The 27,295-nt window shown below is 40.8% G+C and overlaps 1 protein-coding gene across 4 annotated transcripts in view; it reads left to right on the forward strand.

Moving 5' to 3' along the window:
- The window catches only part of efl1 (elongation factor like GTPase 1), a 146,044-nt gene that overhangs the window by 1,441 nt on the left and 117,308 nt on the right, over positions 1 to 27,295 (forward strand). The window contains exons 1-5 of one of the 4 annotated variants that reach the window (XM_077562812.1): positions 1 to 68; positions 225 to 323; positions 6,457 to 6,524; positions 14,803 to 14,887; positions 19,191 to 19,324. The exon at positions 1 to 68 is cut by the window's left edge and continues 126 nt beyond it. In XM_077562812.1, coding sequence (XP_077418938.1) covers positions 233 to 323; positions 6,457 to 6,524; positions 14,803 to 14,887; positions 19,191 to 19,324 — 378 coding nt within the window. In that variant the 5' untranslated portion in view covers positions 1 to 68; positions 225 to 232. The remainder of the gene's footprint in view (positions 69 to 224; positions 324 to 6,456; positions 6,525 to 14,802; positions 14,888 to 19,190; positions 19,325 to 27,295) is intronic. The other 3 variants (XM_077562808.1, XM_077562811.1, XM_077562810.1) reach the window with 3 other exon arrangements.

The raw sequence follows: 27,295 nt of genomic DNA on the forward strand, positions 1-27,295 counted from the left end.
TGTCGTAATTCGGGTTTGTGACTGTCTGATATATTTTCCAACGCCTGCTGTTTACAGTAATATCTCAGGTTTGTTTTGTATTTACATTACACTGTACTGCTGAGAAAACAATTATATTTTCAGCCACCCAAATAACTCAATTGCGTTGCCAGGTCTGACGCTATGACGCATTGTGATTGTATCATCGTCAGTCTAATATTGTATGTGCATCTGTTGTATTTCAGGGTTCGCAATGTGGCATACCAGTCTGGATAGGATCATTAAACTACAGAAAAATCCGGCCAATATTAGAAACCTCTGTATCTTGGCACATGTTGACCACGGTGAGTTTAGGACTTCGTCTTTCCTCGTATTTTACTTAAGAACATGACAGTAGAATTTATACTGGCTTATGTACAAACTGAGTGAGTATTGACAATTCTGAACATCTGGGCATTTCTGATACTTCCCCAATGCAACGCAATTCAAATGTTTATTTTTTTATATTTTTATCAACCATATTCATAAGTACAAGTACACAAAGAACCTTGTATACAACATTGAACACACACACACATGGCAGGGGGTGTATATACATTGGTCACAATCATTCAAAAAGTAGAACAAATACTGATCGTTTTTTTAAGGCTTTTTTGTTCAATAAGCTATTCATCAATTTTATATAAGATATATTATCATTATAAAAGTGTTTAAAGTTCTGGTTGCTATATTTGCATTTGTGGAGATAGAATTTAGCAAAAATTAACAAGTTCATAATAAAAAATACATCTTTTGTTTGCTTTCTATAATAACAAAATCAAAACATTCTCCCATTTTAAGACAAAGTCACTGAGTAGTTGTGAAGTAATAAATCCACGGAAGTGCTTTCTAAAATTTGTAGAATTGAAGCATATCCAAAATAGGTGCTGGACGTTCTCAGGATGACTTCCACAGGAAGAACAGTTCACATCAATATCCCTTTTGAATTTTGTCACATTTGTGAATAATTTTATATGAGACTTCTTTTACCTTATTTTTTACAAACAATTTGTTCGGCATTGTCTATACTTTTTTTTCCAGTCAATATCATTTACAAAAGAGTTCCAAAAATAAATCACAGGAGGACTGAACAAAGAGACTCTTTAAAATAATATTCCTATTTTTTTTTTTTTGGGCTGGGTATTGATTCAAATTGATTAGATTTCGATTCACAAGAGTACAGTTCGATTCAATTTCGATTTTTCCAGATTCGATTCACTTCAGTTCAATCTGATATTGATTAATTATGGACCATAAATTCTTATTAAATATCAAGGACATGATTAAAAAAAAATCCACAAACATGAATTTCCAAATTAAACTTTGCAGAGGCAGTTACTGGTTAAATTATGTATTTATTAATGAAAAAATCACTTAAGTGTTACACAATCACTTAAGTGTTACACAAACATTGACATCAGCATGAATGAGATGAAAATGTTTACATAATTCTATGTGTCAAACAGACTTTCCCAATATATGTTTCTATAGGATTGGGGAGACAAACGCAATGCAAATGCTTCATTTATTGACAATTACGAAATAATGTCACAAGTCAAAATGGCGGTCTTATGCTGTGTTTGAAGTCAGATTTATCCCACAAGGAGTGTCCTAGTTCCACCCTCAAAACATTTGAGGCAACTGTAAAGAAGATGGCTAATTCGGATAAATTGTTTGCTGTTCTGGTTAACACAGTCATTCCAAATCATATTGCGTCACGTGAACATATGTCTTATATTTACATTTACCTCAAATACTTTGAGGGCTGAGTGAGATAAATCCAATTTCTTATTTTCTCGTAGCGTTTTTCCTCTGTGAGGCGATGTTCTTCGCTCATTGAAAAGCATTATACTTTGGATCATTGTAATTTGATTTGTGAGGATTATTTTGATTTTAAAATGTGATAAAATGTTGTTTGACTATTTTAAAAACATGCTTGGTTTGTATGCTAGTCACAGGCAAAAGCAATACAATCTGCCGTGGAAATGAACCTTTGCATTGTGGAAATAGCAGAAATATGCCCGGATGTTTGAAATTGTCGATATGGTGAAAATAATCGGCGGATTGTATTGCATTTGCCAGTGACTATCATACAAACCACACATATTGTTATAGTAGTCAAACAACATCTCATCACATTTTAACATCAGAATAACCCTCAAATTACAACAATCCAAAGTCCAATGCTATTCAATGAGCAGAGAGATTTTGTTAACTGAATGGACCGCCATTTTAACTTGTGACATCATCTCGGCATTGTCAATAAGGTTAAGTTTTTCCCCAAATCAGGGTTTAGATTACTCTGGCATGGCGCTCAATTTCTGGCGTAAGACATTTTTGGACAAGACCAGCCCTATATGTGTGTCTTGCTTAACCCCTGAGCGTTATTTGTCCATTTTCTGGCTTTTTTCTGTTTTTCATCAAAGAAAAAGCATTTGAAAAAAATTCACTAGGGACCTGACATTTTACCAGGATTGTTTAAAAATGTAGAAGTTCAAATTGGCGCCATGCGGTAATTTATAATTATTACCAAACAGGAGGGAGAGATTCACACGAAGTTGTTGTAATAATGCCCGATTTTGGCTCATTGACTCCCATTATAAATCACAGTTTTTGATATGCTGTATACCTGATGTGTTATAATGCATTTTCCGTGATTACCGATGCAATCGCTTCTTTGATGAGTCATAAACTTGAAAATAGAGGAATTTGTGTTTAGTGTTAACACAAAAATCCACTAGGTGGTGCCAAAGGCTAATAAATGAATACAAAATGCATGCATAAAAAAATTCTATTGTTATGACTTACTGACTTGTTTGAGCCTCTAACTATGTCATATGAAATATATAAATTATTCTTTTATTTTATATATATATATATATATATATATATATATATATACACCATAGTTAGTCTTGCTATTAGCATAATACTGTTATTGTTGTCCATAGGGGGCATTAAAAAAATAAATAAAAAAACTATATATGTGTAGATAGGTCTGATGCCACTGAACATTTTGAGTGGTTGAAAGTGAAAAAAATATTCATAAATGACTAAGTTATCTCACTTCAAAGGAAATGCCGGATTTTGGCAAAATTACAAGAATTTTGAAAAATGACATTGTGTAAAAACTGGGCATGCATAAAAAAATTCTATTGTTATGACTTATGACCTTGTTTGAGCCTCTAACTATGTCATATGAATTATTCAAATTAGTCTTTTATTTTATATATATATACAGCATAGTTAGTCTTGCTATTAGCATAATACTGCTATTATTGTCCATAGGGGGCATTAAAAAATTTAAATAAAATAAAAACTATATATGCCACTGAACATTTTGAGTGGTTGAAAGTGAAAAAAATATTCACACACTTCAAAGGAAATGCCAGATTTTGGCAAAAATTACAAGAATTTAATCAAACTATAGTAACGCCCAGGGGTTAAACGTGTCCACGCCATTGCAAATCAAAAGATTTAATCCACCAAAAGAATAACAGTAATTTCACCAATATTATAAGTCAAATCAAAAGCCATTAGCCAATCAGAGGCAGAATAGGTCAGGTATTGTTTTGAAACAGCGCAATGACAAATCTAGATACTCAACGTGCACATCTTCAAAGATGGAAGGGAAAATCATTCGACACTGTGAGAACATATCTTTACTGCAAAAACAGTGTGGAAGAAACAAATGGCGCTGGGCATGGCTCAATGTCAAAAGGGGGCGATGGAAAGCCTCTTTTTCCCATTGGTGCCACAAATTGACTCAGCCTGGTGTTAGCTTCTGCAGCATATGCTCGAAGAAAAGTGTACATTAGGAGCGGAAAGAGACTTAGTGAATCATTTGCCAATAGCCTGGTTTACACGCAGCCATGTATTCCGATTAGAATGAATCCGAACGGCCAAACGGAATGAAAATGCTCCATATAAACGTGACAATCGGAATGAATAAGTTGAATCCGAATGGAATTTCATTCGGAATCACAGGGGTGGTATATTCGTTTCGTCAATCCAAACGAGCGTCATGCATACACTTCATTCGGAATGGTGACGCTGTGTCCGCCATGCGCATGCTCTGTCTTGATGTAAATGTGTCATGATGTCATCGTTTCCACCCACTAAAATGGCGGCGTCTCCCCAGAGCTTGTCTGCGAGGGGATAACTTGTTTTTAAGTACTTGAAACTTGTTTTTATCAAGATGTTGCTTCAATAAAAGTGTTAACACTATCACAACTACTGTGCTAAATGACGAATAAACTCTTAATCTTGATAAATCACGTGATCGATGTCTGTGCATCCCGCGGCTGCCGCGGGGCTGATCCGACTAAACGGGGGAGCATATAAACGGCAGATCGGAATGGATCACGTCACATGTAAACAGGTGACCAGAGATCTTCATTCAAAATGATTTCAATCGGAATGACTAAAAAGTCTCCATGTAAACCCGGCTATTGTGACATGCCGCAATAATATATAAAGCCAATACAATCAATGTGGAAACGTTCTCTATTTAAAACGTTACAGTGACTGGAAAACTATTATTGTCAGGTTGATCGTATGTTCTGACACTCCGTTAGTACCGCGTTAGTTCTGCTACACGTCCACTAGCAAGCTTCATGATGCTTCAGTCTGTTCCCTCGGTTTCAGGATATTTACAAAATAAATGTGTTAAAGAAATTGACAGTTTTAGCGTATTTTACATCCGTTCGGATTTTTCTAGGGCTGGGAAAAAAAGTCGACCAAGTCGGTTGGGTTGACCACGAAAATTGGTTGACGCAGAAATGCATGCGTCAAAGCTATTTTAATCATTTAAAAAAAAATGATTGCGGGGTCTGGAAGTTGCCGGAGGCCCGGAACCAATATTTTGTGTTTCCGCACGGACACTTATTGCTGACGGACTCCAACCGGCATTCATCACTACTAACTAAGATGCTTCTTAGGGTTTGTTTGTGTTCTCTTTAGACTGAAAAGGGAGAAAATTAGCATCGCTACATGTCTTATGCTTGTAACAATACAATCCGCGTCAAAATCGCGTAATAAATAAAAGTGTTCTAATGAATTTATTTGGCGCGATTAGTCGATTAATCGATGGAATAATCAATAGGCGACTCGATTTAAAAAAAAAAAAAAAAAAAAAAAAAGTTAGTGACAGCACTAAATCTTTCTTTTCTGTCTGGAAAATCGGAAGAATGAATGGAGGTTTACCAGGATACACTTCCGTTCTTGGCACTTTGCAATGTTTTTTTTTGCCTATAAATTCCATTAGGACAGTTAAAAATGGCACAAAGAGAACATGTCGTTTTGTCACTTAAGGCTTCTAGCCGTTTAAACAAACACGCAAACACTTTCAGTGGCCGAGTGGTAGAGTGTCCGCCCTGAGACTGGGAGGTCGTGGGTTCAATTCCCGGCCGGGTCATACCAAAGACTATGAAAATGGGACCGATTGCCACTCTGCTTGACACTCAGCATTAAGGGTTGGAATTGGGAGGTTAGATCACCACATGATTCCCGAGTGCGGCGCTGCTGCTGCTCACCGCTCCCTCAGGAGATGGGTCAAATGCGGAGAACAAATTTCGCCAAATTTTGGGTGTGACAATCAGTGGATCTTATCTTATCTGATCTTATCTTATCTTAGCACTGTCCACCATTCAAATGACGGATCGCCAATCTTTTTTTAAAACTTGATTTTCACGCATGCACAAACGTAATGCACACTTCGCTTATCAGCAGATTAACACCTTAGTTCAGGGCTATTTGATTAGCGGCCCGTGAGCCACATGTGGCCTTGAACCAACCCCTGAGTGGCCTAGTCTCTGGTCCAGCTCACTTGAATTGAATTGCATTCAAAAGATGCAGAGGGCATCTCCATTCGCAAGTTATCAGAAATTCCTACAGTGTTTCACACCATGAATGCAACACACCTCGTAGCCTAGCAACAGTTTACCCACATTGCAGAGCGTTGTTTTGAAGCGTGGCTAGCGGTGCTAACGGAGTAGCGCCGAGATAACTGGGGGAAAAAAACATGTCCCTTCCAACTTCTAAATGTAAAATTGACAATGAAAATTTAACGCTCAAACATTCGTAGGGTTGAAATTCTACCGACAAACGTATTTGCAAGTGAATTGCTGTTGATATAGTAATACATGAGCCCACAGACAGAACTGATACTATGCTTCCGGGAGGAACTGCTTGGCTTACTGTCGTTAAAAGGACACAACTGGCAAGGTGTTCTTTGAGAAGATTTCAACATTCCTCTGTTTGGTTTTGGCTCATGTACATGCTTGTACGAGTACCCAATGTGAACAGCTAAAGTGTTAATCTACTTATTAGAAGACATTTAAGTCATAAATGGTAAAATAAAAAGGCTATTGTAAAGCAGCTTTAAGATTATTGTCTTACTAAAATGTTTAAATGCATTATATATATTTGTTTGTTTAGGTAAAACTACTCTTGCGGATTGCTTAGTTGCAAGCAATGGTATCATATCAAGTCGCCAGGCAGGGAAGGTAAGTTTTTGTTTGCATACGTCCAGCATAAGATATAAAATATCCCAATCCTTTGTTAACAAAAAATGTATGTGCCAATGTTTAACTTAAAATAGTAAAAATCTTTAGAGTTCAGTCCTTAACTCTTTGACTGCCAACCATTTTCAGAAAAGAGAACATGTGGGTGCCAGCTGATTTAGAGCATTTTGACTGATCTTTCAAGGTCCACAGAAAAAATTGTGTTTGGACTATAAAAATTGGACTCTCATCTTTCATTAGAAAGAAAAAGGTTGTTTCTACCTCATTCACTTTTTCAGTAATCAACAATAGAAAAAAGGTTAGTTTCACCCAAATGCTCTGTTTTTGACCAAAATACATAGAAATCAAGCTTTTTGTGAAACAATATTATTTTATGCACTCTAGTGAATTTGACACTTTTTTTTTCCAATGAATGATGCCACAAACACCTAAACAGTGCTTTACTTCTATAAAACACTACCACCAACAATGAAAAGTGTTTTTTGATAGCAAAATAAGTTTATTTACATTCAACAGTGTAACAATATGACAAAACAATATGGCAAACTATTTACAAATGTGTGCAACTGTGCATGTGTGGTGTGTGTTTATGTGTTACTATTTACAATTGTGTGGATGTTTCAACTACATAATTTTTCTTTTTGTGTGGTATATTGTGTAACACTCCCCTGCGTGCAAGGGGACGCAGCAGAATTTGCACCACAGATTAGTTTCACTGCGATTGCCCCTTCGCATGCAGACCCTACACTTTCTTGACGGCCTTTTTTTCCAGGGAGTAGCAGGTATGTACTGCAGTGTGTGTTTGGCCATGTTGCCATCAAGTCTACTCTCAGGATCATGATACGGTGACCTGGTGTTACGTCTGGCTTCCCCATGCCCTTCAGTTCCTGAACCTGCAACAACTTCCTCCTCCTCCTCGTCTTGTGGTAACAGCCACCCCTCACCACCTAGCCGGATAAACTCCAAAAAGTGTTGGCACTTCCCAGGATTTTTTGTTTTGTGCAGGATATATGCATTGAACATGCATATTTGAAATAGATAGACAACACATTTTTTGTGCCATTTCAATGTTTTGCGCATGAATTGGTGGTAAGAGATGTTCTGATCCATCTTATCCACTCCATTCACGTTGGCATTGTAGTCCAGAACCAGTGTCTTCTTGATCAAACTGTACCCACTCCTCCGATGAATATGCATTGGACTCAGGGTACTCTTCATCGTTCGATTGAACGTCCGCCTGTGCACCACGTTTTCCGGCATTAGCATCGCTAGCCGGTGAGGCTTTACGACGTGGTCTAAGCCGCTACGTCAACGCTTCAACTTCGGCGTCAACCTCGGAGTCACCATCATCATCATCAATGTGCTCTTTAGCACTGGTCGATGCTTTTCGTCTTTGAAAAAAATGCTCAAAGGTGAGCTGGTTGCAACCGGTCGCCATTTTCGCTTCCTCAGCCATTCTCCCGTCAACACTCTAGCTCCACCTCACGTCTTCTACTACTGACTCCTACCCGATCTTGTCCAAAGAGAGTCATCCCTGCCATCTAGTGCCCATAAATAGTCATTATACTAACTCGATCTGCTTGATACTTTGAGCACAGCTGGCCAAGGCTTTCCTCCACCCGTTTCCATTAAAAAACATAGTTAACGTCTTTTAACGTTTTTGGCGGCACTCATTTGGATTTTACTAAACGTTATTAAATGTTTTTGGCGGTCAAAGTGTTAAAGAAATGTAAATATTCCTATTACTGTAGCCCTTCATGAAAACACAATAAACAATAGTGTTGATTAATTTCCAAAAACTTATTTTTTGTGCATCCTCTTCCTTCACTTTTAAATGGAGCAGATCCTGATGTACATTATCTTTCCATCTCTTCTTTAGCCTTCCTCTTGGTGTTTTTTTCCCCCTTCTAACTGCAGTCTCACAAGGTGCGTTTCCATTCCCCTCAGTTTTGCACAAAAGGCAAGTTGCGCAAAAGCAAGCTGGTAATGGAAAGACACAATTTTTGAAAAATTCTCAAATATCGCAAAAACGTTTTTACGCTCTCATGAGGTTGTTTTTGAGACGTGTCGGAATCGAAGTATTTCGCAAAAGTGTAATGGAAACACTTTTTGTGCATTCCCTGTAGTCATGTGACCCCTGCCCGGTCACAGAGGAAAGGAAGTAGGAAGTATGAGGCCACTCGCTTTCATGTCGGAACTGCCTCCTGAGGGAATAACAAGTCTTTTTAATATGGCTCAATATTAGACCAAGTAGAATACACAGAAAATACAGCCTCTGCTGAGCCTTTTTCAGGAGGGCTGTGGTGTTGTGCTCCCACTTTAAGTCCCAGAGATGATTGTGGCCAGAAAGCGACATGACTCCACACGGGATACCTGGATGCCCCCCAGCATGATGGGAGGAAAAGAGGCTGCATTCCTCCGGAAGTCCACCAACATCTCCTCGGTATTAAGTGCATTGAGCTCCAGGTTGTTGTAGCTGAACCAGCTCCGCAGCCGCTTGATCTCCCTCCTGTAGGCCGTCTCGTCCTCTCTGGAGATGAGGCCCACCAGGGTTGTGTCAAACTCAAGCAGTTTGACCGATGGATGGAGAGAAACACAGATGTTGGTATACAGCGAGAAGAGTAGCGGTGACTGGACACAGCCCTGCGGGGAGCCAGATCTGGAGCCGGAAATGGTCTTCCCCATCTTAACATACTGAGTTCTATTGGACAGGAAGCCTGTAATCCACCTACAGGTGGACTCCGGCACCTGCAACAGGGACAGCTGGTGCTCCAGAATGGGTGGGAGGATAGTGTTGAAGACACTACTGTAATCAACAAACAAAATCCCAACATAGTTCCATATGTTCCAACGTATATTGCAGCGCCATGTTCACAACGTCCTCCGTGGATCTATTGGCCTTGTAGGCAAAATGCAGCAGATCCAGTACAAGATCTGTGAGGAATTTCAGGTGGGCCAGGACAAGGCGCTCCAGAACCTTCATGATTACAGAGGTCAAGGTGACATGTCTGTAGTCATTAAGGCTTGCGACCTTGGCCTTCTTGGAAACAGGTATAATGGTTGAAGCCTTGAAGCATACTGGGACGTGACACGCTGGTCACCCACCCCAGGCCGCCGACCAGCTCTCTATGCACCCGACCAGTTTGGCCCCTCCCACAGTTGGTGAGCCCCTGGGAAGGGGGACACGCATTGCATTTTTGAGCTGTGCCGGCTGGGCCCCATGTGCGCAGGCCTGGCTCGAGAGGGGGGTCTCTCGCGCCCTGCCTCCTGGGAGAGGGTAATTGAGGTCCAATCATTTTACCCGTCATAAGGGGTCTGTGAGCTGTGCTTTGTCTGGCCCCTCACCGAGGACCTGTTTGCCATGGGTGACCATGCCAGGGGCATCTAGCCCCAGACAACATAGCTACCCCTCCACCACAGCAAGGTGGTGGTAATAATTAAATTAATTTATCCATGAATTTAAAAAAATAACTTGAAAGTAACTTAATCTTGAGTAACTTTGTGGGGGGCTTCGGGAATACGGGGTACCGAACCCCCTAATACGAACTCTTCAGTCCCTTTTATGCCCAGTGCCAGAGCTTGGTCCGCATTGCCGGCAGTATGTTAGATTTGTTCCCAGTGAGGGTTGGACTCCGTCAAGGTTTCCCTTTGTCACTGATTCTGTATATAATCTTTATGGACAGAAGAGCCCAAACACCCTGCGGAGAAAACTAATTTTGGCCGCTTGTATTTGGGATCTTGTTCTTACGGTCATGACCCACAGCTCTTGACCATGGGTGAGGGTAGGAACGTAGACCGACCGGTAAATCGAGAGCTTCGCCTTTCGACTCCTTCACCACAACAGACCGATACAGACGCTACACCAACCCGCCTGACGATCTCCCACTCCAACCTGCCCTCACTCGTGATAAAGACCCCAAGATACTTGAACTCGTCTCTGTGGGACAGGTTCTCCTCCTCGACCTGGAGAGGGCACTCCACCATTTTACGACTAAGGACCATGGTCTCAGATTTAGAGGTGCTGATTTTCATCCCAACCGCTTCACACACGGCTACAAATCGCTCCAGTGATAGTTGGAGATCACGGCTTGAAGAAGCCAACACCACCACATCATCCGCAAAAAGCAGATATGCAATGTTGAGGCCACCAAACCAGGCCCACTCAACACCTCGGCTATGCCTAGAAATTCTGTCCATAAAAATTATGAACAGAATCTGTGACAAAGGGCAACCTTGGCGGAGTGCAACCCTCACTGGAAACGAATTGGACTTAATACCAGCTATGTGGAGCAAACTTTTCCACCATCTCCACTATACACAGTGTTAATGGTGGACTGCTTCCTTCCTGAGACGTCGTATGGTGAACCAGAATTTCCCCGAAGCTGACGGGCAGTCGTTTTCCTTGGCCTTACCGACCTCCTCCTATGCCAGTTTTTGCCTCAGCGACCGCCGAAGCTGCATTCTGCTTGGCCAGCCTGTGCCTGTCAGCTGCCATCGGAGTCTCACAGGCCAAAAAGGCCCGATAAGACTCCTCCTTCAGCTTGACGGCATCCCTTACTGCTGGTGTACACCAGCGAGTTCGAGGATGGACACCACAACAGGCACTATAGGAGCCAAATATGTCAATGAGTTGATGTGATTGCTTGATTGTGTTACCCATATTGTCCGCTAAGAGGTGCTGTCACCAAAACTATATTTGCAGGAGGAAACAGGAAGCTGACAGGTGTTGGCCCAGAAAGGCATACAGGTTTTTAACCGCTTTGGCGGAATTCTTGTGTACCGTACCCTTGCGCCCGTGTTTTATGGATTTTGTACCCTTTTCTTTTTGATGTCAAGAAGTTTCACTGCGTAATAAAGTAGAAAGTTGTATTTTAAGCGGTCTTTGGGCTCTTTGATGACACGGCGAAGCAAAAGGTAAACATTAGCCGCCTAGCGCGTCAAATCAAGCTTTACCGAGGCAACACTTAATTAGCTCAACATTGACTGGCTATCATAGGCACCAATGACCTTATGGCCACAGCTCCTATATGCTGCCTCAACAATGTAGGCGCGGAACATGGTCCACTCTGACTTAATGTCCCCCGCCTCCCCCGGGACAAGGGAGAAGTTCCGCCGGAGATAGTTGTTGAAACTCTTTCTGACAGTGGATTCTGCCGGACGTTCCCAGCAGACCCTCACAAGCAATTCCCACACCATGTTAATACTTGGGCGGGACGCCCAGGTAAACTCGCTGCCACCCAAGAAGTTTTCTAGAAAAATTACTGTGTTTTCAAGACTATACAGCACACGTCTTAAAATTGTCTAATGTGTGCACCGAATTCCGGAGACGTTTTCCTTCAAGACAACCCACGGGGCAAGTTTTGCTGTGCCAACGTGCGTTTCTGATTGGTGGACTGGTTCACGCTTGTTGTTAGCTGGCTGCTGGCTTATTTGAGGTACAGCAGCGGACGGAGGGGAGAAGGCAGAAGAGAGTTGCAGCTGTATGTACTCGAATGTGGAGATGGAACGAGAAAGTGAATAAAAAGAGAAAATAAATCACCAAATTGCAGTGTGACCTCACCTTTTTGGCGATGTGCAGCCGCCGGGCGCTATTCGCGACACGTCTCGAACACCGGCCGAGACCGAGCAGGAACGGATAACAAAATACTGCCGGTCTTTGCGTTGTGCAAAACAACATCGGTTTGGCTAAGAAACTCCGGAAAATGGCATCAGACATATTTACGAGGCACAATTTAAACTGCAAGATATCAGTTACGCGCTTGTATAAGGGAATAGAGAAGCCGCGAGATAATTCCACATTGACTGTGCAGTCTCTGCAAATAATACCAGTCACTAGGCATCACTGTTGCTCTCTCTAGTATTCTCTGTAAAGCATCAGTCTCTCCCTGTTCTGAATAACATTCCGTGCAGCCAGCCACGTTTTTCATTGTTTTGCTTTCTTCTCGGTAAGGTAAGCATTAATTTCGGCCAGAATTATCCCTATAATATTTTCTCTTTAACCACCGCAAAGCTCTTTGTGCACTTTATGCTCGCAGTTTCTGCTTTGGGATTGTATATTCACATCCGAGCCGTCTTGATCCAGTTTTTTTCGCTTATAATCTGATATGACAGCCTTGTTTTATTTGCATTATTATTTTAATATATAATAGGTGCATAAAATATGGAGTCACTGAGTAATGTTACAACAACATTTTTACTCAATGCACGATATGAAGTGCAAAATGGCACCATTTTGTTTCCGTAAAGGGATGGGTGGGTGATGGGGGGGCTTTAACAATTCCTCCCCGCACACCCCCCAGAACCAACCAGCCGTTCCTCCCAAGTCTCACTGTCATTGCCCTTGTGAGTGTTGAAGTCTCCCAGCAAATCGATGGAGTCCCCAGGGGCAGCACTCTTCAGCACACCCTCCTAGGACAAAGAGGGTGGGTACTCTGAGCTGCTGTTTGGTGCATAGGCACAAACAAGTCAGTCCCCCCCCGCCCCCCCCCCCCCCCACACACACACCTGAAGGTGGAAGGAGGCTACCCTCTGGTCTACCAGGGTGAACCCAACATACAGGTGCCAAGCTGGGGGGTAATAAGTACGCCCACACCTGCTGTGCGCCTCTCACCGTGGCCAACTCCAGAGTGGAAGAGAGTCGATGCTTCTCGAGAGGACTGGTACCAAGCGGTGTTTGAAGGCGAGTCCGACTCCGTCTAGTTGGAACTTCTCAGCCTCACACACCAGCTTTGGCACCTTCCCAGCCAAAGAGTTGACATGTGATAAAGAATTACAGAATTTGTTCCCCTTTCTGACAAATTCACTGATGCAAATAAGGATCATTACAAAAGAAGAAAATATGACAAACCCTAACTCGTGGACAATTTACGACTGGGGCTCCTGCAGCACGAAGCTTCACACACTTCATACCAAAGTTTGTGGTACTGTTTTAGACGGTGAAAATAATTTGTAGTGCTTCCACGTTTTGCCCCTTGCTAGAATTTGTCGTATAATTTGAGTGTGAGTTCTTGCTAGCTGGTAGCTAGCCACTCATCCTAACACTAACTCCTCGTTGTTGGGCTGCTCGTTGACTCCCTTGCCATCGTTCGTCGGGCCGGCTCACTATCATTAGCTGGGCCTGCTCGCTTCCTCCCTACAGATTGTGATTTTGTTGCTCATCTCGAATTTACTGAGCCACTGCTTCTTTTTCTTCTTTTTTTCTTTTACAAAGCAATTCTTCCGTCGCTTTTTGCGCAGCCATTTGTTGACAAGTGCAAAGTGTCCCTTAGACCACTACACACACACACGAAAGAGAAGGGGCGGGGGCGCACAGGGCAGTACAGACAGGAGCTGTCAGACGCGCAGTAGAGCAAGGATCACAGCGCAAATTTGAACAACAGTATACTACTGTATATCAAAATGGTCTAATTCCATATGCCATTTAAAAAATATCAATGTAATTTTTATATAGATATATCGCCCAGCCCTACACTGGAGCCGCAAATAACTCTAGTAAGAGTTAGTTTTACAGTACACACTGCTGTGTAGATTATTTGTCTTCTGCAGTGAAAATCTAACTCTGTTTGAGTCAGATTTGTACAGTAGGCTTCCCCAATCCTGGTCCTCAAGTACTGGAGCGCTGCAGGATTTAGATGTTTCCATCCTCCAACGCACCTTATTCTAAAGATCAGGAACTGTATCAGACTTCTGCAGGGCTTGCTGATGAGGAATCAGATGTGTTGGAGTACAGAAACATTTAAATCCTGCAAGACTATGGCCGTCGAGGACCAGGATTAGGGAAGCCTGCTGTACAGTATTTAACACTGCAGATACTGTTGTTGTGAGGCAGGAACTCATCTGAAACATTACCACTTTCAGTCGCGAAAATTCTGATGTAACAATGAACTTAAAACATCTTTGATTGTTTAACTATAGAACATGAGTGTAACATTTTTAAATAAAAAAGAACAGGTAGAATATGTACATTTAACAGTAACACTTAGCACTCCCAGAAGTCTTTGCAGCAGAGCAGTACTAATTAAGTGGGCAGAGCTTACTTTAACTCTCAATGATTGGTTTAACACTAAATCAATAATCTCTTTCAAATAACTCATACACTGACTCCATTTAAATCAGAACGTGTTAAAAATAGACTTTGGGGGTTGAAATCAACACTGAAACAATTAACAACAAAATGTTAAGACTCCAATTTTTGCTGTGTACCTTAAATTGATCTGCTTTCTGTTTCCTCATCTTGGTCTGACTTGTGCTAATCTTCCAGCTAAGGTATCTGGATAGCAGAGAGGATGAACAGATCAGAGGAATTACCATGAAGTCCAGTGCCATCTCTCTTCATTACCAAGAGGGTAAGATATACATTCGGCATCATTGAGATGTTGAAATATCCTGCCAATATTGAACACACAGTATTAGAAATGTTTGCATTCTTGCACATGTTGACCACAGCAAGTTTGCTTTCCTCTGCACACTCGTACGCCTTCCTTCAATTCAATTTCATGCAGTTGACCAACTTTTTTAATTCAGTGATGCCATGGTATGAGTCTGATTCTGATGAATGGTTATCCTGTCCAAGAACCTTTAGAAAACAGATGCCAAACAAGTTGTTTGACCAAAACTATTGGGGACTTTCTGTCTGAATTTGTCATAATAAATCAGTCAAAAAATTGCTCGAACCGGCCGATGGCCTGGTCAAAACGTTATAAATCGATTTTATGTTGCTGGTACAATTTTACAGGGTGCACGCTCTCCGTTCGCCTTGTCGCCAATGACGAGGAGTGGGAAAAAAACATGGCCATATGCAATTTGTATACAGTAATCCCACAATCCTCAATGCGGCCAGTGACTCACGTGATTGGTTACAGTTGATTCACAACATCGCTCCAAGCCAATGACGCATTGCTTATATCTGCTGGGCTACTGCTAGTGAGTATTAGCAAAGCCGTTCTGTCGCGACCTGAGGATGAATGAAAACGGGAATATTGTGTCTGTTTCTGCTCCAAAACGTATATTGCCCACGAGTCACGAAGAAAAACTTTTTTTACCGCCTTGGTCTGCTCGAAAGTTGCGGGGGGAAACGAAAGATGACAGGACGTTCAGGACACGAACCCTTGTCAGATCTTAATGGCTTGGCAGCGTCCCCTGGCTTTGACACGACGAGGTATACACAAAAATTTGTTTTTACTTAAGTGTGTAAAAGAAGGATAATCAGACGCTTTCACAAGCGGTAAGTCAGCCAAGATCGCGGAAGAATGACGAGCACGAAGGTAGAACATCAACAGGTACGTGGTCGTGAACCCATTTTATTTTCTTGTGTCGTCGAGTACACAGAGTTCACCATATAAACTGAGCACTGTTTTACATAACATAATTGGCATTAATTGTGATATTAATAATATTACAGTTGCAACTACAGTTGTAATTCTGTAATCATGACAAAACATTATTGTTATTATATGTATTATAATAAAATTGCATGAGGAAAATATAGCGGTAACTGCCTGTATACAGACACACATACAAAAAAAAATGTCACTGTACCACCATTTGGACCAGTATCATATCAATACAATAACATAGTGGAGCTGAGTGTTCTCAAAAATGAAATAGAGGATGTATTCCTAAAATAAACTAGTATTTATTATTATTATAGGCCACTGCAACAAACATTAACACTGTATAGGAAAATAAAAGTGTTATGTGTGATGATTACATTCAAATATATTGAATAAAAATCATACTCAAATAAATGTTCAAATAACAACATTGCCTAAACATTAAAGAACCTTCAAATAAGCCTGGTATTGGCACAGATACCTGGTACTCGCCCAATAATACTTACAAGTGTTTTATTAGGCAGATGCATGTTAACATAGCATTTTAAAAGACTGATACTTTGGTCTGTAACTTGTCTGAGCATTACATATGCAAAAATGTTGATGTGCATATTGCAAATGTGCAAATTATGAGATTTAGATTATTTTAATCAATGTATTAAATGAATTTGGCAGTTGACTAGTTGACAAGTAATTCAATAATCGTTAAACCAAATCAAACTGAATCAAATCGTAATCCTACTGAATTGAACCAAACCAAATTGCAATCGAACCGTCTTTGTATCGAATCGCACCGCATGTATCGAGATGCGTATCAAATCGTCTTGATTGGAGAGATTTACACCCCTAATATATATATATATATATATATATACAGTGAGGAAAATAAGTATTTCACCCCCTGGTGATTTTGTGAGTTTGACCCTTTACAAAGAAAGGAACGGTCTATAATTTTCATGGTAGGTTCATCTTAACAGTGAGAGACAGAATATTAAAAAAAAATCCCAGGAAATCACATTATATTAATTTTAAACATTTATTTGTCTTTTATTGAGGAAAATAAGTATTTCACCCCCTACCAACCAGCAAGAATTCTGGCTCCCACAGACCGGTCATGTGACCAGGAGGCACACACATTAGTCCTCTTACTTAATTGGTATTCCTAATTAAGTTCCCGTTACCTGTATAAAAACACACCTGTTCACAGAATCAATCAATGCATCAGATTCCAACCTCTCCACAATGGGCAAGACCAAAGAGCTGTCTAAGGACGTCAGGGACAAGATTGTAGACCTGCACAAGGCTGGAATGGGCTACAAGACCATTAGCAAGCAGCTGGGTGAAAAGGAGTCAACTGTTGGTGCGATAGTTAGAAAATGGAAGACACACCAATTGACCATCAATCTCCCTCGGTCTGGTGCTCCACGCAAGATCTCACCTCGTGGAGTGAACCGGATCATGAGAAAGGTGAGGAAACAACCCAGAACTACACGGCAGGAGCTTGTTGATGATATCAAGGCAGCTGGGACGACAGTCACCAAGATGACCATTGGTAACACACTACGCCGTAATGGATTGAAATCCTGTAGTGCCCGCAAGGTCCCCCTGCTCAAGAAGGCACATGTACAGGCCCGTCTGAAGTTTGCCAATGAGCACCTGGATGATTCAGAGGAGGCTTGGGAGAAAGTGCTGTGGTCAGATGAGACTAAAATCGAGCTCTTTGGCATCAACTCGACTCGCCGTGTTTGGAGGGCGAAAAAAGCTGACTTTGACCCCAAGAACACCATCCCCACCGTCAAGCATGGTGGTGGAAACATTATGTTTTGGGGCTGTTTCTCTGCTAAGGGTACAGGACGACTTCACCGGATCGAGGGGAGGATGAATGGGGCCATGTACCGGGAAATCTTGGGTGAGAACCTCCTTCCCTCAGCCAGGATATTGAAAATGGGTCGTGGATGGGTGTTTCAGCATGACAATGACCCAAAACATACAGCAAAGGCAACAAAGGAGTGGCTCAAGAAGAAGCACATTAAGGTTATGGAGTGGCCTAGTCAGTCTCCAGACCTTAATCCTATAGAGAACTTGTGGAGGGAGCTGAAGCTTCGAGTTGCCAAGCAACAGCCTCAAAATCTTCAGGATTTGGAGAGGATCTGCAAAGAGGAGTGGGCCACAATCCCTCCTGGGATCTGCGCAAACTTGGTGACCAACTACAAGAAACGTCTGACCGCTGTGCTTGCCAACAAGGGTTTCTCCACCAAGTACTGAGTCATGTTTTGCTAGGGGGTGAAATACTTATTTTCCTCAATAAAAGACAAATAAATGTTTAAAATTAATATAATGTGATTTCCTGGGATTTTTTTTAATATTCTGTCTCTCACTGTTAAGATGAACCTACCATGAAAATTATAGACCGTTCCTTTCTTTGTAAAGGGTCAAACTCACAAAATCACCAGGGGGTGTGTGTATATATATATATATATATATATATATGTATATATGTATATATATGTATATATATGTATATATGTATATATATGTATATATATGTATATATATATATATATATATATGTTTATATATATATATATATATATATATATATGTTTATATATATATATATATATATATATGTTTATGTATATATATATATATATATATATATATATATATATGTTTATATATATATATATATATATATATATGTTTATATATATATATATATATATATATGTTTATGTATATATATATATATATATATATATATGTTTATATATGTTTATGTATATATGTGTATATATACAGTGTATATATGTGTATATATACAGTATATATATGTGTATATATACAGTATATATATGTGTATATATATATATATATATATGTATGTGTATATGTATGTGTATATGTATATATATGTATGTGTATATGTGTATATATATGTATATATGTATGCATAAGACGTTGCTCTGCCCAATGACAAAAAAAACCCGTAGTTGACGTTATTGGTGGTATACAGTGGGCGTGTCCTTGACGTCAATTGACGTTTTTAGTGGTTAAAGAGTTAAACAACGCCCCCTTTTTTTTTTTCAACTGCGTAGTGAATGTGCATTTTAATGTTTAGCAGAACACCAAATAGCATTATTATCCTTGTCAACAAAAACGCCCATTTCTCGTCTTGATTTAGTCATTTCGGCTCATGTTTTGCCCGCCATGAAAAATTAGATGTTAACAAAGTCTTTTCATTATTATTGTTGACAAAAAACATTAGCTGATGACTGACTGACTGATGATATGATACCTTTTTTCTTCCCGTCAGGTGATAACGATTTCTTACTGAATTTGATTGACTCTCCGGGGCACGTTGACTTCTCTTCTGAGGTTTCCACTGCTGTCCGGCTGTGTGATGGGGCCATTGTTGTTGTTGATGCTGTGGAGGGAGTCTGCCCGCAGGTATGTTTTGTGGTTTGCGTCTTGTTTCACTCTTGGCCTATCTTGTTCACTGTTGCAGCCTAAATCAGTTTGTTCTAGAGCGGAATTAATTAATATGTAAGGTTTTTACTGTCCAATATTTTTATTGGCATGTAGGCAAAAAGAAAACCGAGTTTTTTCACAACAGTATAAACAATAATTAATGTATTTATACACTTACCTACTTATTGATGTATTGATGTAAATTGTATTTACTTATATATACTTACTTACAATGTCTGGTTTGTTGTTCTTGTTTTATTTATCTTTACCGCATGACGGCATTCTGTTCTATTTTTAGCACTTTGTATACATCAATGTTTGTTTTAAAGAGCGTTATAAATAAAGTTGAGTTGAGTTAAAGTGCTTCATAAATTAAGTTGAGGTGAGTAATTTTTGGTCTGTATGACGAAGTTACACATAACCACAGTTGTGATTTTACCGACTACAAATGCACAATTGAGTAAGCCCAGTATGTTAAACTGATCTCTTGGAACGGCAACTGTCAGGCTGGCAGCATCAAAGTTTGTAGTCATCAGGTTGACGGGAACAAGACCGTGGAGCCAACTTCAACGTCGGCTTTGAAAAGTAATCCGATGGCTCTCGTTGCAGCCGGTAGCACTGCAACGTGAAGGTGATTTCAGGACGAAGTTTTGTTGTTGATGATCGCAATAGTTTATGCCGGCAGTATGTATGGCCGACACATATTCTTCAAGACGAATCAAGTCATCCGTTGTGCCACGACAGGCGACACGCTACCGGGAACAAGTTAAATAAATAAATAAAAGTGTTCCAAGGCATTGCGCTCCACATTTTACAGTGTATGATAAACTAAGGTTTATTTTGACGTTGGCTGAAAACAGATATGTTTTGTGGTTTGCTTCATGTTTCACTCTTGGCCTATCTTGTTCACTGTTGTAGCGTAAATCAGTTTGTCAGAGAGCGGAATTAATTAATATGTAAGGTTTTTATTGTTCAATATTTTTATTGGCATGTAGGCAAAAAGAAAAACGATTTTTTTCACAACAGAACATCTTCAATAGCGTGTCCAAAATTTTTGGAACAGCATGACAAACTTGAAATGTCTATACATTCTACCACCATAAATGTTCATACATTTTTCTTAAAATGAAACCATAAACAAACAAAAAAACAAAAAATACAGATATGAAAAAGCAGAAGAGAGAAAGAAAAAGTCAAGGGGAAGCTTGACAATTCTATGAATAGGTATCAGATGGAATTAAAAAGCGCCAAAAAGGGGTTCTATTTCTTCTGGAATTTAGTTGAATTACCACTCTGACACATTAGGGTATATTGTAGACAGCTTAGCTTTGGAGTAATGAACTCTGAATACCACTTTAAATTGTACAAGAGTCAGATGTGCACAAATTGAGCTCGTGTGAAAGGAATTAATAGCAGCCTTCCACCAATCATTATCGAAGGTCAGCCGAAGCTCGGCCTCCCAGGCCCCCCTGATCCGATCGTCAGGGATGCTACCTAAATCAAGCAGCTCTTTATATATCCTTGATATTTTTGACTTTTGAAATGGGTCTGATTGATAGAGTTCTTCCCATACCTGAATTTTTGGCAAGTTAGGGAAACTTGGGAACAAAGACGAGACACAATGTCTGACCTGAAAATATCGAAAAAGATGGTACACAGGGAGACCGAACTCTGTTGAGAGGTCTGCAAAACTGTAAAAAACATTATTTTTAAATAAATGATTGAAAGTTTTGAGACCTGTCACACCAGACTGAAAAGCCCATATCCAGCATCGAGGGTTTAAATAAATGATTCATCAGTAATGGACCTAAGACAGACAGAAGAGTAAACTTAAAATGTCTCCTAAATTGATACAACATTTTGAGAGTAGAGCGTACTGTTGGGTTATGTGTAAAACCAGAGGGGTCAGTTGGCATAGAGGAGGGGACCAAAGCTGATAAAGAAGATGATGTGCAAGATTTTGATTCAAATTTACACCACAACAAATCTGCTGAGGCGTACCAATATGAAATCTTGTGAATATGTGAAAAAGAGCAGAAGTTTGGCAGCGGTAGCCCTCCATTGAATTTACACCTCTCAAGCACCGTTTTACAAATCCTGGGTACTTCACCCTTCCATAAAAAAATTGAAATTGTTTGATCTAAGGTTTTAAAGAATTTGTTTGTCAAAAAAAATGGTAGACAGTGAAAGAGAAACAAGAATTTAGGCAAGATGTTCATCTTAATCGTATTAATCCTCCCAATCAGAGACAGGGGTAAGTTTTCCCATCTCTGAAGGTCAGATCTAAGGTTATTCATCAAGGGGGGAAAATAGCAGAAAAGAGAGACGCAATAGTTGTGGTTATATTAACTCCCAAATATTTGAAGCCTGAAGGACACAGCTTGAAAGGAATGTCCGCCTGAACTAATTGAAGTGCCGATTGATTTATAGGATAACATTCAGTACTGGAGACATTTACCTTTATAGCCCAAGATAATAATAATAATAATAATAATAATAATTATAATAATAATAAGTTTTCTCCCATACCAAATCTGCCCAACACTTCAAATAAATAATTAAACTCCACTCTGTCAAAGGCCTTTTGGGCATCTACCAAAATAAACATTTCAGGGAGCAAATGATTTGTTTTTGAGTAAATTACATTAAGAATAGTCCGAATATTATAGAACTTTTGGCACCCTCTTAACTCTTTTACTGCCAAAGACGTTAAATGACGTTCTGCAAAAACCTACGGAGGAGCGCCAAAGACGTTAAGACGTCCACCCATTTTTTTTTTTTTGAAACGGGTGGAGTAAAGCCTTGCCCAGCTGTGGTGAAAGTTTCAAGCAGGTCTAGTGAACCTAATGACTATTTTTGGCCCCTAGAGGGCAGCGATGACTCTCTTTTGCCAAGATTGGGTAGGCGTCAGTAGAAGACGTGAGGCGGAGCTAGAGGGGACAATGGCTGGGGAAGGGAAGAGAAGAGAACATGGCGACCGGTTTGCAAGCAGCTCACGCTCGAGCATTTTTTTTCAAAGACGAAAAGCATCGACCAACGCTAAAGAGCACATTGATGACGACGATGATCATCATCGATGATGATGATGATGGTGACTCCGAGGTTGGAAGCATTGACGCGGCAGTAGAAGACGTGAGGCGGAGCTAGATGGCTGAGGAAGCAAACAATGGCGGTTGCAAGCAGCTCACACTTGGGAATTTTTTTCAAAGACGAAAGGCATCGACCAACGCTAAAGAGCACATTGATGACGACGATGATCATCATCGATGAGGATGATGGTAACTCCGAGGTTGACGCCGAAGTTGGAAGCGCTGATGCGGCGGCTATGACGACGTCATAAAGGTTCACGGGCTAGCGATGCTAACACCGGAAAACGTGGAGCACAACCGAGCACGCTCAGGCGGACGTTCAATCGGACGACGAAGAGTACCCCGAGTCCAATGCATATTCATCGGAGGAGTGGGTACAGTCTGCTACTTGCTATTCCCCGGAAAAAAAGGCCGTCAAGAAAGTGTAACGTCTGCACGCGAAACGGACAATCGAAGTGAAACTACTCTGTTGTGCAAATCCTGCTCCCTCTCCTAGCACGCAGGGCAGTGTTACAAAAAGAAAAACTGTGTTTGAAACAGCCACATAATTGTAAATAGTACCACAGTTGCACACATTTGTAAATAGTTTGCGAAATTGTTTTGTCAAATTGTTACACTGTTGAATGGAAATAAACGTATTTTGCAATCCAAAAACACTTTTTCATTGTTGGTGGTGGTGTATTACAGAAGTAAAGCACTATTTAGGTGTTTGTGGCATCATTCATGGACAAAAAGAAGTGTAGAATTCACTAGAGTGCATGAAATAACATCGTTTCACAAAAAGCTTTTTCTCCGCTTTTTGTTTCAAAACAGAGCATTTCGGTGAAACTAACCATTTTCTATTGTTGATTACTGAAGAAAGGAATAAGGTAGAAACAAACTTTTTTTTCTGATGAAAGATGAGAGTTCAATCTTTCATTTGGTAGTATGTGTGTTTCCATAGTCCAAACACAACATTTTCTGTGGCTTGAAAGATCAGTCAAAATGCTTAAATCGGCTGGCACTGGCGACGTCCCGTTTCTGAAAACGTCTGGCAGTCAAAGAGTTAAGCATCCAGTTTGATCGTCTAAGGTCTTCTTTTCCTTTCGACTTTTCCCTTCAGGGGTCTCCACAGCGAATCAGTTGCCTCCATCTAACCCTGTCCTCTGCATCCTTTTATCTCACACCAACTACCTTCATGTCCTCTTTAACTACATCCATAAACCTCCTCTTTGGTCTTCCTCAAGGCCTCCTTCTTGGCATTTGGAAACTCAGCATCCTTTTGATACTCACTATCTCTCCTCTGGACATGTCCAAACCATCTCAGTCTGGCCTCTAAGACTTTATCTCCAAAGCCTCTAACATGTACTGTCCCTCTGATGTACTCATTCCTGATTCTATCCATCCTGGTCACTCCCAAAGAGAACCTCAGCATCTTCATCTCTGCCACCTCCAGCTCTGCCTCCTGTCTTTTCCTTAGTGGCACTGTCTCCAGACCAAATAACATCGCTGGTCTCACCACAGTTTAATAAACCTTTCCTTTCATTTGAGTTGAAACTCTTCTATCACACATCACACCTGACACTTTTTTCCACCTGTTCCAGCCTGCCTGCACACGCTTCTTTACTTCTTTTCCATACTCTCCATTGCTTTGGACTGTTGACCCTAAATACTTAAACTCCTCCACCTTGGTCTCTTCTCCCTGTAACCTCACTCTTCCACTTGGGTTCCTCCCATTCACACACAGATACTACGTCTTGCTAAGACTAACTTTCATTCCCCTCCTTTCCAGGGCAAACCTCCATACCTCTAGCTTCTCCTCCACCTGTTCCCTGCTCTCACTACAGATCACAATGTCATCTGCAAACATCATAGTCCATGGAGATTGGGTCTATAAGAAGTACATAAGTCGAAGATCTTTATCCTTTTTAAGCAAAACATTAATAAAGGCCTGACAAAAAGTAGGTGGGAGGGTACCAGTTTCCAGTGACTCACTAATAAACAGAGTGAAAAAGCGGGGCCAATTTATCTTTATATTTCTTAAAGAAAACTTTGTGTACTTAAATCCCAACCCCCGCAAATCACAACTCTCAATACGCGCATACACATAAAGCACAAAAATATTTGTATTTTAACCAAGATTATGGTATAGATTATGTAGTGGAAATTTTCAGTCATAGCAACTCACATACAATAAATTTTTTTACCAATTTCAACTTGGGAGTAAAATGCTAAATGGATAATGCAGCGCAACAGCACGAAATATGTATTTTGGTTGATGTTCCCTTGACATAGTTACTTTGGTTACAGTTGGTGTTCTCCCAGGCGATCACTATTTGCCCAAAGTCTTTATGAAAGTCTCTGCATCCGCTGGTGACTTGAACTCCTTCTGGGTGCCATTGTAGGAGACTTTGATAATTGCTGGGAACACCAATCCAAAACGCAGACCTGGCACCTTCATCTCATGCAGATGTTGTCTTGTATCGTTGAAGGCTGCTTTAGCGCGTGCGCTCTTTGCAGTGTAGTCAGGGAATGCAGCGATAACCATATCCTGGATCTTGATCCGACGCAGTGTCCTCACTTGTCATGCCAATTCAGTTCTTGTGGTGGTGTAGATGGACAACTAGAGGAGGAGAAGGTTCATTTTGTTTCCGTTTAGGTTTTAATAAGGGCTCTTTTTGCATCTTAAATGCCGTCTGAAGTAGCGCTGCAACCGCCTCTGTAGACACCGAGGCCTCCAAGTCCTCTGGGACGCCCACAGCACGTATTTAATTACGCCTCGATCTCTCTTCAAGATCCTCACATCTGTTGCTCAACTTCAACAACTCGGTAGATAGTTGTTCAACCTTGGAATGGAGTGCAACAACATAATCGGTGTAAGTGGATAGTGCTGTTTCCATCTCCGCCACCGTTTGTTTCAAAGTGGTAACCTCGCGCTACGATCCACTCGTTGTTTGAGTGGAGTGCGCAACATCCTACGGGGACCAGCACCATCCGGCTCACCACCTTTTCCACCTGCTGCCCCCAGGGAGAAGGTACAGGTCCATACGGGCCAGAACATCAAGACTGGCCAACAGTCTGTATTCACAGGCTCTGAGGTTACTGAACTCTGGTCCTCTTCCCTCTCTGCCTACCCTTTATGGACAATAATAACATCCAACAACAACAATAACTTTGAAGTGATTTGAATTGTTGCAGAATGTCACTACTCCCTTTTTCCATTTATCCTTCTTACTCAACGTTTGACGACTGTAATATTTGATTAAATGATCTGGTTTTGCACTGATGCATGATGTCATCTCAGGTATCTGAATATTTCTGCTCTGCACTTTATTAATGACAAGACCTTAAGTTGCGCTTAGTCTTTGTTGTACTATTTTCTATACTGTGTCGAGCGTTTACACTGGGTTATTTTATAGGTATTTATTTTGTGGAATTTTGCACTTTACCAACTCTGCTGTATGGATGCTCCAAACGAAGTTTCGTTGTTCCCTTGTGACAATGACAACAAATATTCTGAATCTGAATCTACCCGTTAGCTCCGCTTTCACTGCTTGTAGCGCCAACTTCATGGCTGACAAATTCCCATCCAAGGCTGTTTGGGGTACAAGCTTGTAGATAGCAGTCGACGCTATCAGATCAGCCTTAAAATCCCCACCGACAGCTTCAGGTTGACACACTTCACTAGCTGATGGTGACTGGGGGGAACCGCTTCGGCATGGCGCAGCTCCTACCGGTGATGCAGGCCGCAAAGTCATTGCACCCATCTTCGCCCGGCGTCTACCTTCAGTTTACATTTCTTTCGACATGCTTGACGGTAAAAAAATGCGTAGATCTTGTACAGTAGAGGAAAAATTACAACTATAATTCAAATGTTTGCTTATTTAAAGATTTAGGAGTCAGATTCGCGGGCGCTCCGAAGACTGCGTCCTACTTAAATGATTGCTACCGAATGTCATATGTAAGGTTTTTGGGGTAAGTGGAAGATTGTTTTTAGCATGTGAGTTTCTTGGGTGAGTGTAAGATAATTCTGTGTGAGAAGTGTTTTGATGCATCCAAGTTTTTTTGGGGGGTGGGGCAGTGGGGGTTGTGGCCTCTTCTTCTGTGGGCTAAAGCATGCTTAGCACGCATTTTTTTTTCTCCTTTCCTTATTTCAAATACATACAAAATAGGTACAATCATTGAGTACAGTCAAACAACAATAGAACATAGGGCATTTCAATTTCAAATAAAGGTCAAAAAGGGCAATGACAAAAGATAAAATGAATCACAAGTATAGTCTTTCAATAATTAATGCCAGTCTTGTTGCATTCTTGGGAGTAAGTGACAGCAAATTATTATAAGATTTCAATTCCTTTTTCCATTGAGCATTTGGTTTTGTTCTAAAGAAACAACATTTGTGTATATATTGTTTACCTAGTAAAATAATATTGTTTAGGCAAAAGTCAACATTATTATTAAAAAATAAAATAAAATTCTTGATGTCCGTGATGGTAAAATTACCAATTACTGAACACTTCCAGCCAGAGTAGTGAGGCCGTCAGGAAACCCACGAAAGGACCAAAGAAAGGAAAGTGAAATCCAGCACCGACCAGACACCACCCACCAGGCCACGAACCAGAGTCCTTCACCAACCCCAGAGACATCTAAATTTCAACAAATCAGGGAGACCTCAAGAGACCAAAGGAGAGACTGAGGAAAGGAAGGAAGGACAGACAAAGCGGAGTGAGATCCACAGACACCAGCCTCCACCGATTCAATGACCTGAGGAAGATTGTGTCTGAGTTTCGATAGATGCTGGTGTGGTGGATCTGGCGTGCATGAAAATCTCCACCAAAGAGGGGAGCCGTCGACCCCCGCCAGGACAGAGCAAGCGCAACAC

Source organism: Vanacampus margaritifer, chromosome 4, assembly GCF_051991255.1.
Source record: "Vanacampus margaritifer isolate UIUO_Vmar chromosome 4, RoL_Vmar_1.0, whole genome shotgun sequence".
Classification (NCBI taxonomy): domain Eukaryota; kingdom Metazoa; phylum Chordata; class Actinopteri; order Syngnathiformes; family Syngnathidae; genus Vanacampus; species Vanacampus margaritifer.